The sequence below is a fragment of the Diabrotica virgifera genome, chromosome 6 (genome assembly GCF_917563875.1).
Source record: "Diabrotica virgifera virgifera chromosome 6, PGI_DIABVI_V3a".
In the NCBI taxonomy this organism is placed as follows: Eukaryota; Metazoa; Arthropoda; class Insecta; order Coleoptera; family Chrysomelidae; genus Diabrotica; species Diabrotica virgifera.
Genome location: NC_065448.1, coordinates 196,957,795 through 196,971,175, shown reverse-complemented (window position 1 = coordinate 196,971,175; position 13,381 = coordinate 196,957,795). Strand labels below are relative to the sequence as shown.

General features: G+C 31.9%; 2 protein-coding genes across 2 annotated transcripts in view; one reads left to right on the top strand and one right to left on the bottom strand.

Moving 5' to 3' along the window:
• LOC126887097 (DCN1-like protein 2) overlaps nt 1-13,381 on the bottom strand; it is a 72,348-nt gene that overhangs the window by 20,282 nt on the left and 38,685 nt on the right. The gene's annotated exons all lie outside the window — the stretch shown is intronic.
• LOC126887094 (probable glutamate--tRNA ligase, mitochondrial) overlaps nt 332-13,381 on the top strand; it is a 46,351-nt gene continuing 33,301 nt past the window's right edge. Inside the window, exon 1 of the mRNA XM_050654429.1 lies at nt 332-745. Coding sequence (XP_050510386.1) covers nt 634-745 — 112 coding nt within the window. The 5' untranslated portion in view covers nt 332-633. The remainder of the gene's footprint in view (nt 746-13,381) is intronic.

Below are 13,381 nucleotides of genomic sequence, written 5' to 3'. Positions count from 1 at the left end.
AATTTGAAGTTTAAAATTATATAGGGGCGATTGGGGGCGATAAAAAAAAAAAAAAAATAATAATTATTACATTCCACAAGAGAAAAAAATACTAAAAATATATTATTTCCCATATAGTGAAATTAAAGATTTGCTCCTTGCCATAAAAATAGTTAATTAGATTGATTTCCTAATAGTAATTCATTTAAAATAAGATTAGTTCCATTCCATTCATTAGGTGGTCCATTCTTTAGCAAATCTTCGGTAATACAAAGCGAAGCCTGTCGTCTTATATTTTTCGTAGTTTAAAATGTGTCATGTGTGATGTTAATTGTTTCACTGTCCATTCTAGCGAAAATGCTGAAAAGATGCCTATTTCAATCGGCAAGTTTTTGACTTTAATGACTCTTGGAAGTAAATAAAATCGAAGACAAACTTTCTTGGGCAAAAAAAAAATTAGAGACGGAATAGTCACTGAATTTCAAATTAAATAAATTGCGGAAGAGGATAGTTAGACATAAATTCTATGTGGCTGAAAAAGAAGAAGGTGTATACTAACCTGCATAACATAACTCTAACTCTAACCTAACTATTTTGAAATTTGAAAGATAAGGGGTTTTTCGTCTTTGTTTTGGGTAATGTTAATCAAATATAATGTTTTTGTCGGTTAAAGGAATAGTTTCTAGACAATTACTCTGTAAATTATGTATGAGAACCTATAACACACAAGGTTCTGTCAGAGTTCGATTTGCTCCTAGTCCCACAGGTAAGAATAATAGGTACATACTTAGATTAGTAGAATTAGTCCTTTAACTATGTGTGTGTGTGTTCACAAAGAGGGGATGGCATTAGATAAACTTTTTGCCACAGATATTTGAAAGTTGAAGATTGAAGATGTCATATTAAATTTTTATTTTAGAATCTTTAAGAAATTGTATGATAATATCATTAATAGTTTTGGTATTGAAGCTTAGTAGATGTGAAATATTCAGCGGTAAACTTACATTCCGCTCCTGAAGTCTAGCAATTAGTGCTTTCGTATGGTTTTTATTAAGTTCACAATTAAAGATTATATGATTTAAATCTGCAGTAGAGTAGTTATCACATGAACAGAGAGAGTTGATACGCATTCCTATTTTAGCTAAATGTGCAGGAAAATTGCCATGGTTTAATCTTAAGCGACTTAGGGATGTGGAATAAAACCGAGTAACGTGATAATCAAATATATGTGGGATATTTTGCGGAAGTTGTGGGTATATGTAAGTGTATGGATTCCTCGAAGTTTGTACAAACTTAAGCCAAATAGTTTCCCATTTCTTTCTTAATTTTTTATGCAATTCTGGAATGTAATCGCTGGAGATTGTTAAATCTACTATTTCATTTAAAGTTGCCGAATTCTTTGCCATTTCATCCACTATCTCATTTTCTTTGATTCCAGCATGTCCTTTTACCCAGATAAAGACCAAGTCACTACTATTATTTTTAAATCGAGCGATTGTCTTTCTAATATGGCATAACAACTCATTGTTGTGTTTTTTGGTTATTGGTTGTGATATTGCCTCAAGAGCAGATAAAGAATCTGATAGTATAACCGTGTCTCCAAAGTTCTGTTCAACCGCGTAAGTTAGGGCTCTTTCAATAGCATAAAGTTCGGCAGTGAAGATAGATGTACATTTAGGCAGTCTAAAAGAATTACCACTTTTTATATTAGAAACATAATAAGCGCTACCTACACTCTTACATGTTTTTGAACCATCTGTATAGATGTATTTATAATTAGAAAATTCAGATAAGATTAACTTTATAATTTTATTGTTTTGGCATGGTAAGTTTCTATATGTAGGTTTTATGATCTTTGGAAAGATTGCGATTTCCTCAATAGAAAGGTTATATATGGGTAATATTTGTTTAGTGTTAATGCTAAAGTTGTTAGTTTCTAGATAAGCATCTGTAAGAGGGGGAGAAGTTTTAATTCTCCAATAAGAATTTGTTAAGTTATATTCAGTGAGACTGTTAATTTTACTTAATAATTTATGTGAATCTAAAGTCCTGGTCTTTAATAGAAACTTATTAGACAAGAATTCTCTTCTAAGGTTTAGAGGAGGTTCCTGCGCTTCTGCTAGAATTGCAGCACATGGCGTTGACTTAAACGCACTAATACATATACGTATTGCCTTATACTGAATATGATCGATTTTTGATAAATTAGATTTTGACGATGAACCATATAAAAAGCATCCATAATCAATGATTGACCGAATATACGATTTATAGAACATTAATGCTATCTTTGGGTCGGCACCCCATCTAGCTTTACATATGCAACGAAGCATGTTTAAACCTTTCTCGCATTTGTTGATAATGTGATTCACATGGAGTGTCCAGGTTAGTTTTTTGTCCAAAACCACGCCCAGATACTTATGGTGAGAGGATACATTAATATCAACATTACTTAAATTTATACTGGCAGGGGAACTTAACCTATGTCTAGTGAAAAAGGTGATGCTAGATTTTTCAGGGGATAACGTGAAATTAAAAGCCATAGACCATCTTTTTACACATTGCATTATCAGTTCCAAATCGCATAAACACTCATTATATGATTTACGGCTGCTGTATATACAGAAATCGTCTGCATACTGAATAATTTTAATTGTATTATTTGTTTCATTTAACATGTCATGCAATTCTGCAGTATAGATATTAAAAAGTACTGGACTTAGGACTGAACCTTGCGGAATTCCGACTGATAATAATCGAGGGCCGTAAATGTGATTTTCTGAATCTCGAATGAAAACTTCTCTGTCCCTATACAAATCTGTGATTCTTTGTGCGAATTTATAATTTAGACCGTATTTTATGAGCTGAACAGTTAAAATATCAATATCCAGAGTATCATAAGCCCCTTTAATATCTAAAAACAAGCATGCCGTTATAAGATTAACGGAAAGTGCATTCTGAATGTCAGAAACTAATTGAGCTAATGCTTCAGAGGTGCCTTTGCCTCTGCGATATCCAAATTGATTAATAGGTAATAAACAATTACTTTCAAAATGCAATTCAATTCTTAATTTGATAATTCTCTCAAATGTTTTTGTAATGCATGATATTAATGAAATTGGTCTGTAAGAGTTAGGTAGACTTAAATTTTTGTTGGGTTTAGCAAGTAAGCAAATTACAGTTTTTTTTAAACTTTGGTCATATAATCCTTGCAACCACCAACTATTAAAAATATTTAAAAGAATTCCTTTAGCAATTTCAGGCAAGTATTCAATCATTTTATATGTAATGCTATCAAATCCCGGTGCTGTACTTTTAGATTGTTTGATTGCTAATCGTAATTCCTCCAAACTGATAGGCATATAAAATGATTCATTGCATGCTACATTACTATTGAATTTACTGAAGTCGATTTTATTTGATGCAAATTTGGGAATAAAAAACTCAAAAAAATCGTCCACCATATCAGCTGATATACCGCCCGATCCCGTTGAGTCTTTGTTTGATATTTTTTTTATAAATTGCCAAATTTTAGTAGGGTGCGTGTTTTTATTAATATTGCTTATGAAAGATATCCAGCTATCTCGAGCTTTTTTAGAAAATAGTAATTTAGTTTGACTAGCTACATTTTGATATTGACAATAGTTTGTATAGTTTGAGACACGTTTATACTGGTTCAGGGCTTCTTTTCTGCGACGAAACATATCATAGCATTCGGTATCCCACCATATTGGACGTTGAGTTACTTGTTGTCTTGCTCTTTTTAGGGGAATAGTTGCGGATGCTGCATCTGAGACCTTTTCCATAAAAATAGAGAAGCTTAGTAGATTGGAGTTTAGATTTTGGTTTGTCCTAATTAACGAATTTTCCAGTATAGTGGAGTATGCAGACCAATCAGCTAATTTATCATTCCATTTAGATGCTGGATTTTTATTTATTATAACTCTATCCCTAATAATTTCAAATTTGATTAAGCAATGATCTGAACCTAACGCATCTGGTACGACATCCCATACACAACAATCACTAGCCAAACCAGCAGAGCAAAATGTAATGTCTACCGCCGAAGGTAGCTCTTCTGGACGAGAAATTCTAGTTGGTTTACCATTATTGAGAACAACATAGTTATTGTCATCTAAGGCTTCTACTAATTGATTACCACAAGCTTTATTAATATGAGATCCCCAAAGTGTATGATGGCTGTTAAAATCGCCACAGAAGATAACAGGAGAATTAAATTGCCGAAAGATATTTGACCAATCTGATTTAGAAACATTTAATTTAGGTGGTTTATACACCGATACTAGTATGATATTTAAGGACGGAAATTTAACTGCGCAAAGTTCTAAATCTTTTTTATATGCAAAAGTAATAGGAAAATTTATAAATTTAATGTCTTGGCGAACTGCAATGGCAACACCGCCAAAGCCATTTGCACGATCCTGTCGGATAATCTTATACCCTTTTAGTTTAAAAGAATGGTTTGGTTTTTTGAAGGTTTCTGATAAAGCTATAATATCTACAGGATTATCGTGTAAAAAATTTAATAAACTTGGATGGTTTTTAGAGAAAGAACGAATATTCCATTGGATAACTTTAATGTTTTTACTATTGGGTGTACTTATCTTATTAGTGGATTGAATCATCAGAACAAGATTCAATATCGATTTCTGGAATTAGATTTGAAGGACTTAATATAGAGGAGATCATATTTCTAATATTTTCTTCTAAATTGTAATTTGTTTCGGATGAATCTGAATTAACTACTTGTTTAACTACGGTTATTATCTGACTTGTTAGTTTTTCCTTATATTGGATAAAGTCATCTCTGTGAGGATTTGGTATGATGGGATTATGTGAAGATTTGGTTTTTTTTGATTGAAAATGGGAAAAAGTAGGCAGAGACGGAGAAATAGGTGGAGACTCCGGAGCAGATGGCTTACGTTTTTTCACTTGTCTTTTGGGTGAAGTATTTCGAACAATGGGTTTACGTAGCAAAAAGCTAGAATTTGGAGTTTGGGACGTACTGGGGAGTGGCAGAGAGGGAAAATTAGTGGAATTATTAAGAACTGAAAATCTATTATTTGTAGAAATCTTGGCATAAGATGGATTATCATGCAATCTTTCAGCTTCTTTAAATGTAATATTTTCCCTGGCCATGAGTTGTTTGATATTTTTTTGTTTCTTATATACTGGACAATCTCTGGATGTAGAGCAGTGTTCATTATTTTGGCAATAAATGCAGAATTTTTCGCAAGAAGAGTCTGACGTATGATTTAGGCTAGAACAGTTTCGACAGTGAGAAGATTTGGTTTTACATTGCTTGGCAGAATGCCCATATCGCAAGCAATTAAAACATTGAACAACGGGGAATATATATGGTTCTACAGAGAAATTGCATAAATTAATTGTTATATTTTGAGGAAGTTCATTTCCTACAAATTGAACAATAACCATTTGTCTGTTTACATATGAAATATTACCGTCTTTATCTGTTACCTTTCGTTTCATGCGTTGGACTTGAACCACCTCTTTATGAGATATTATGGCATTTTTTAAATATTCCTCAGAAAAGTATGTGTCAATATTCCTCAACACACCCTTCTTGTGTGTAAAAAATTTGGGTATATACGCTACTAAGTTATTATTAGACATAATTTTATTATTAACTAGATAATTAGCTTTTTCATAAGACTTAAAAATAACTTTAACGCGATTAAGACCAATCGATTTGATATCAAGAACATCGGATTTTATATAATTGTCAGTCAACAAAACGTGACCAATCCGGATTGGGAAAATTCTTCCCAAATGCTTATCAGTACTCTCAATATATACAAAATATGGACCTTTATCCTCAGTTCTGTATCTATTATTTAAATCTATAAAATTATTTACATACCTATCCTCCTCTGCGTCCTTATTTTCGGGTGGCGAAGTGCCACCCGAGGTCTCATCCATTATATATTTTTTTAATCACTTACCTAACCTACCTATTATAAACAATAAAGAAAATTAACAAAAGGAACACTAATTAACACAATAACACACAATACACCGAGAACTGCTCGTTTGTATCGTTAAAATCAAACTATTAAAATGCGGAGAATAAAAATTCGTGTCCACACTTTGACAATTATTTGACGTCTTGAGTCCTTTAACTAGTAGAATACTAATTTACAAATTTACTTATTAGCCCTGTGATGAATTACCGAAGTTATTTTTAACGTTTGTGTTAAAGTTAAGATAAATATGACTATGACAGATAACTGTCTCCATAAGTTTAATGTAAATTACCTGTGATGTATCATTCACCTTTATGAGATGAGTTAATTCTTAAACGTTATAAAGGAATAAAAGATTAAGTTGTCTAAAACTAGAACCTTATCGATGGCTTAGTGTGAAAACCTCGTATCTCATTAAATGACAATTTTACAGGACAGGCAAAAAACTGATTTTCAGCATAATATAACATAAAAACAAAAATTACGTTACATATTTTTAAGTCAAGCACATTGAGACAAATATCTGATATTGGCCCAGAGCTAAAAGTGTTAAATATCGCTATTAAATTGGAAATACAAATATTAACTATGAAAAACACGTAAATATCCTTGCAGTATATAGAGCCTTTGCCCAAGTAACTATGATAACCTCTATATCTTGATATATGTGTTTTTCATCTCAAATGAGGTTGTGTTTATTATTATTTACGAGGTTTTCATTTTTCATAGCTTATTGCACACCTCCAAATACTAGGTCGATACAATACAAATCTTTTGATTTAAGGTTCATAAAATGTTTCTACATGCCGGACTACATTTTGTTGTTCACAAAAACACTTCTCCAAGTAGAATCTCTCAAACAAACACTTCAAATTAAGTACAAATTCTTGGTTATATATACGTGATATTCACACTAAATCAAGAGAGCAATTGATATACGTAGTTTCTTTTTTCGGCTGTAATCAGTACAAGTTTGAGCGAGAAAGAGAATCACGAGAAGTTGGTATACCTATCCACAGGCTACCGATGATCGATCAGCTGTTCGCTGTTTGGTGTGGTTCGGTAGTGAATTGTAAAAGTAGATAGAAAGAACAGTACTTAAAATCCTTGGATGTTTATAAATAAAAATTTCAACTTGTATCCCTCGATTTAATTTTTGTATAATTTTTAAAATTGCATTACCCTTCTATTTTTAAATTATTAGCTTTCTATTTCATTTGTATTATTGTTTTAATTTGATTACCTACGTGTTTTTAATTGTTATCTGAGGTTCATGTTTTTGATATTTTTAATTTTGTGCTGCTGTATATTTGATATTCAATTTGATTTATTAAATTAATAATAATAAAATCAAAACTCAGATGGAAGGATGGTGTAGATGAGGATGGGAGAAAAATAGGCGCAGCAAACTGGCAACGGTTGGCAATGGATAGGACTGACTGGCGTAATAGACTTGGGCAGGTCGAGGCTCTTTCATAGGGCTGTAGCACCGTTGATGACGATGGTGAAATTAATAAAATGCTGCACAAGGTCCTGGGACAACCTGAAGCAGCGTTCTACGTTAAATATTCACTTGATTTCTATCCAAAAACAAGTCAAAAGATGAACTTAACCTTACACATCCTTACATAACTACAAAGTTATCTCATAACGTGAGGTTTAACGTCACATTATGAAGTGACAGTTGATATATCAGATAACTCAAGAACTGTCAAGAAATAGCACAAATAGTTAAGTTAAATATGATACATCACACCAATTTGACGAACTACAGGATAACTTTATGTTATATTTAACGTGAGTGTTGGATGTCATTTTATTGGTATTTAGTGTTTTTAGCATAATCCTTGTATTTAGCATAATATTCTAAACTTTTAAAAGAGTCTCCATTAGCTACATGGAGACAACAGTTTGGCAAATAGAGTTTCTCTCATATCAGATTTTTTTAAATTTCGGGGCTACCAAGTCTCAATAAATGCCAGCAATAGGGAACTTGCATATTTTTTTTATTACATAATAATGTTCACCTTTGTTTAAAAATGAGATTTTCAAAATTTCAAGTTTCAAAAACTCATAATAACTTAGAAGTACAAATTTAAAGTCTTCTGTGATTTAAAATAGTTCGAACGACCCGTGACGTCACATAGTTCTACTATATGGTTATATTTAGGTATATTGTTCTTCTTTAGTTTATTGGCCTCCACTTACTTGGGTATTTGGCCAGCTCATCGTAGCAGAGTAATGGAAAAATATTTATATTCTAATGACATTTATCATATGTCATTGTAATAATATATACCAGTTTGTTGGGATTGGAGTTTGATACAGTTTTTGAAGGAAAGGAAAGAAAGTTTAGTATGGAAAATAAAAGAAAACATTATAAGTGTTGTCTAGTGCCATTTCGTAAAAGTACAAGTTTTCAAATAGTTAAAACGATCAAAAACACTTGTGACATCACATAACTGTATTTTCTACTGACGTTTATAATGTCTAATTTAAAATTATATACAATTTTGTTTGCTTTGTTGGTGCAGAATGTAAACATGAACTATATGACGTCACGACACGTTTTGGGCTAGCTGCTTTAATTTGAATTTAGAAGCGCCTTTAGGGGCCAAACGGAACACAAAAACAACTTTTTTATCTTTGATGCTTGTTTTAAATTATGGTCTGTTGTGATTTATAACATTTTTTTCGAATTTAAAATCTTATGCAAGTTCCCTATTACTCTTACTATTCTTCTCTGAATGTGAAAGACATCTTTGGCTCCAGCACTGTGGCTCCATGCAATTTTGGCATGGGTTTTTTGTTATTTATTCTAGAGAATATTGTTTATGTAAAACAAAATACAGATCGTCATCAAAGCCATGAGGATGTACACGTACACCAATATGAAACCAGGAAAAAGCATGCCTTAATGCTGCCCTACATCAGGCTCCAAAGAAGTAGAGAAGGACCAAACTCTTATGGTACAACATTTTACTACAAGCTGCCTTCTGCATTTACCGAATTGCCAATTTTACAATAGGGAACTTGCATAAAATTTTAAATTCGAAAAAAATGTTATAAATCACAACAACATAATTTAAAACATGTATCAAATATTAAAAAGTTTTGTTTGGCTTTTGTTTGGCCCCTAAAGATGATTAAAAATTCAAATTAAAACAGGTGGCCCAAGACGTGTCGTGAAGTCATTCGTTTAAATTATGTTTACATTCTTCCAAAAAAGTAAACAGAATTTAAAATTAGACATTATAAACGTCAGTAGAAAATACAGTTATGTAACCTCACAAGTGTTTCGATCGTTTGAACTATTTTAAATGTCATTTAATAGTGTCAGTGTCAAAACGAATGCCAAACCTAATAGGGAACTTGCACATGTTTTTATTGCATAATAATATTCAGTTTCCTTTAAAAATAAGATTTCCAAAATTTCACGCCTTAAAACCTCATAATAACAGAAGTAAAAATTTAAAATCTATATATTTTTTTGTTTTCTGGCCTTGGTTTAGAGAACCTTTAGTCAATTTAAAATAGTTCAAACGATCAAAAACACTTGTGAGGTTACATAACTGTATTTTCTACTGACGTTTATAATATCTAATTTTAAATTCTGTTTACTTTTTTGGAAGAATGTAATTAGGAACAGGTTTCATGAACCTGTTCCTAAACGAATGACGTCACGACGCGTTTTGGGCCACCTATTTTAATTTGAATTTTTAATCATCTTTAGGGGCCAAACGAAAGCCAAACAAAACTTTTTAATCTTTGATACATGTTTTAAATTATGTTCTGTTGTGATTTATAACATTTTTTTCGAATTTAAAATTTTATGCAAGTTCCCTATTAAAAAAAAAACAATAATAGAATTTTCTCATCAGTCAGGCATTTTACAGCAGTGATGAATTTTAAAATTTTAACTTTAATGTTTTAAACTGGGTTGTGAATTATTGTTGAATCATATTCTATTTGTACTTGGGAATCCAGAGTGTAATGTATGTCTTAACTGATGTATGTATTATCTTATATTATGTCTTGTGTGTATAGAATGTTAGGAATGTTATATCGCTGCCGCCTACAAAAAGTATAACTCCGAAAAATGCCGTTAAAAGTAGAACTTTCAATGAACGCCGCGAAAAATATTATTTTCGATTATATGATTGTGAAAATTATAATCCTGTTAGCGAAAAAATTTATTTTTTGAGAAGTATCAGCAAAAAACATCATTTCTGTTTGTGTGTCCACGAAAATTATAATTACTAAAAAGTTCTCAGAAATAATTGTTTTCGTCGGCAGACACAGAAACTGAAAGGGAAATAATTGTTTTCGTTGGCATCTATTATGAACTAAATCTTTTCGTTATAAATATTTTGGGAGATAATCTTCGCGGACACGCATATAAAAAAGAATTGTATCGCCAACACTTATCAAAGAGTTATTATTTTCACTGGAAATGTATTAGGAATAAGATTAATCATAGGTACCAGCGATATGTTATACTCTTTACTCATATTTGTGAACCGAAATTGTATACTATTGTTTGAAGTATGTAAGTACTTTATTGTATATTAACATGAATAAATGACTTGACCAAATAAACTTACGTGCATAGAAATCGGCCCACTTAAAAATTTAGTCATTTTTGATGTCTCATATTTCCTAAACCTGTTGGCTGATTTAAGTGATTTTTTAAACATGTTATAGCCTGCTTTTTTAATAATACTACTGTAATAATATTGTTGTTAAGCGGGTAAATTTTCATTGTATACCGGGTGTACCAATGAAACTGTGTTTTTTTCTTAAAGTTCGCATCACCCTGTGGAATATTCTAGCATTTATAAAATATTGAAATTAAAACCCAACTATAGCCTCAGGTTTTCTTAACATTCTGTTTTTTGATTCATTCGTTTATGTTGGATAATAAAAAAGTTAGGTACTTTAACAACTAGACATGTTCTTCATCAATACACTGTGTTTCTAAATAAGTGCGACAAACTCTAAGGGGTAATTCTGCATGAAAAAATAATGACAGGTGGCTTTATAAACGTATGTCCGCAAATGTTTCGTTTCCGAGATACGGGATGTTGATTTTTTTTTACAAACTGACGATTTATTTTATTGCTTTAAAACCAGTTGAGTTATGCCAATGAAATTTGGTGGGTTTTAAGAAATGGCTATTACACATTTTTTGACATACAACTAAGAATTTAATATTCACCATTAGCGCGCATAAGTGTAATATGACCGATCATATTACCCGTATGCACGCTAATGGTGAATATTAAATTCTTAATTTTATGTCAAAAATCCGCAATAACTATCTCTTAAAACCTACCAAATTTCATTTGCATATCTCAACTGCTTTTAAAGCAATAAATAAATCGTCAGCTTGTAAGAAAAAATACAATATCCCGTATCTCGGAAACGAAACATTTGCGGACATACTTTTATAAAACCAACTGTCATTATTTTTTCATACAGAATTACCCCTTAAAGTTTGTCACACTTATTTAGAAACACCGTGTATTGATGAAGAACATGTCTAGTTGTTAAAGTACCTAACTGTTTTATTATCCAACATAAACGAATGAATAAAAAAACAGAATGCTAAGAAAACCTATATTTTCTAGAGGCTATAGTTGGGTTTTAATTTCAGTATTTTGTAAATGCTAGAATATTCCACAGGGTGATGCGAACTTTGAGAAAAAACAGTTTGATTGGTACACCCGGTATACAATAAAAATTTACCTATTTAGCAACAATATTATTACAGTGGTATTGTTAAAGAATCAGGCTATTACATGTTCAAAAAATCACTTAAATCGGCCAGCAGGTTAGGAAATATGAGACATCAAAAATGACCAAATTTTTAAGTGGGCCGATTTCTATGCACATAAGTTTATATTGAAAGTGGTATTCCGATATTGTAAGCAGATTTTTAAAATCTCCAGGTTACTTGGAGATGTCTGTAATTAAATTAGTATGATTTCTTTGTTGAATCCACTTCCTTGTAAACCATTATCTTTTCTTCCTTTTTCTTGCCAAATCTTTTGAAATCCTGTCTGCTATCACTCCACACTTAACTTGATATGCTTCTGCCATTAATGTCTGTATATTTGCCACTGAAGCAAATTATATTTGCTCTCTAAACTCTCTTCACGATCAAAGCATGATCACACCAGTGAAGTTATTAAGATTCATGTCACCACAACAAGTGTGGCTCATGCTTTTGTGATTCACTACCTGTGTCAATGTGTCTTTGATCATTCAGCCGTGTGATGGATGACCGAAGTTATCTTTAACGTTCGAGTTAAAGTTAAGATTACTCTCAGGAATAACGATGCCCATTACTATTTAGGTAAAATTCAGTCTGATGTATCCCTCACAGTTATGAGATAGTTATGTCTTCAACTTTATAGTAGAAATAACATTTGAGGAACAAAATTTGAAGTAACAAAGAGAACCTTATGTAAAAATAGTACAAGTTGGAGTGAGAGCGAGAGATTGTTCGGAACATGCTACAGGATGGGTAGATGACCGTAAAAGTAAATACCCGTCGTCGGCCACCGCCGATGACCGAACAGCAAACAGCTGTACGGGTTCGGTGGTGTTTCAAACGGTAGATAGAAACAGGGTTGCCAGATTGGTGTATTTTCCCACAATTTTGAGGTAATTTGAAAGCGTCTAGGGAAATTTTTCTAAGCAGAAATTGTAGTGGGATTTTTTGTGGGCGGAAAATTATGGAGGGTTTTAAGGGGTTATGGTAAATTAAATTTGGGAATGTACGTAGAACTGTATATTATACTCACATATAATCGAAGGCGATAGGAACTATGAATTATTTCCAGGGCTCTCGTTGATAAGTAGTATAATTTTGGTTTACTGTTCTCTTCATTTGACTACTAATTTATTAAAATTCGGCAAAAATTTAAATTTGGGGTATTTGAGCTTCAATTTGAGGGAATTTCAGTTTCTAAGTGGGGGATTTATAAAATATCATTTGCCAACTCTGGATAGAAAGCTCAGTAGGCACTTAAAATAAAATTACTTATATCAACTTATATCTCTCGATTCGATTTTTGTATAATTTTTAAAATTGTATTACCCTTCTATTCTTAATTATTAAATTATTAGCTTCTAAATTCACTTGATTTCTGTCTAAAAACAAGTCAAAAGATGAACCCAACCTTACATAACTACAGAGTTGTCTCATAACTTGAGGTTTAACGTCGCGTTATAAAGTGACAGTTGATATATCAGATAACTCAACTGTCAAGAAATAACGCAAGCAGTTAAATATGATACATCACACCAATTCGAGGATTATACGCTCTGAGCTTCGCTGGTGTCGCTCCTAGCGATTACCTACTAATGCAACTTTCACCGGCAATTTTTAA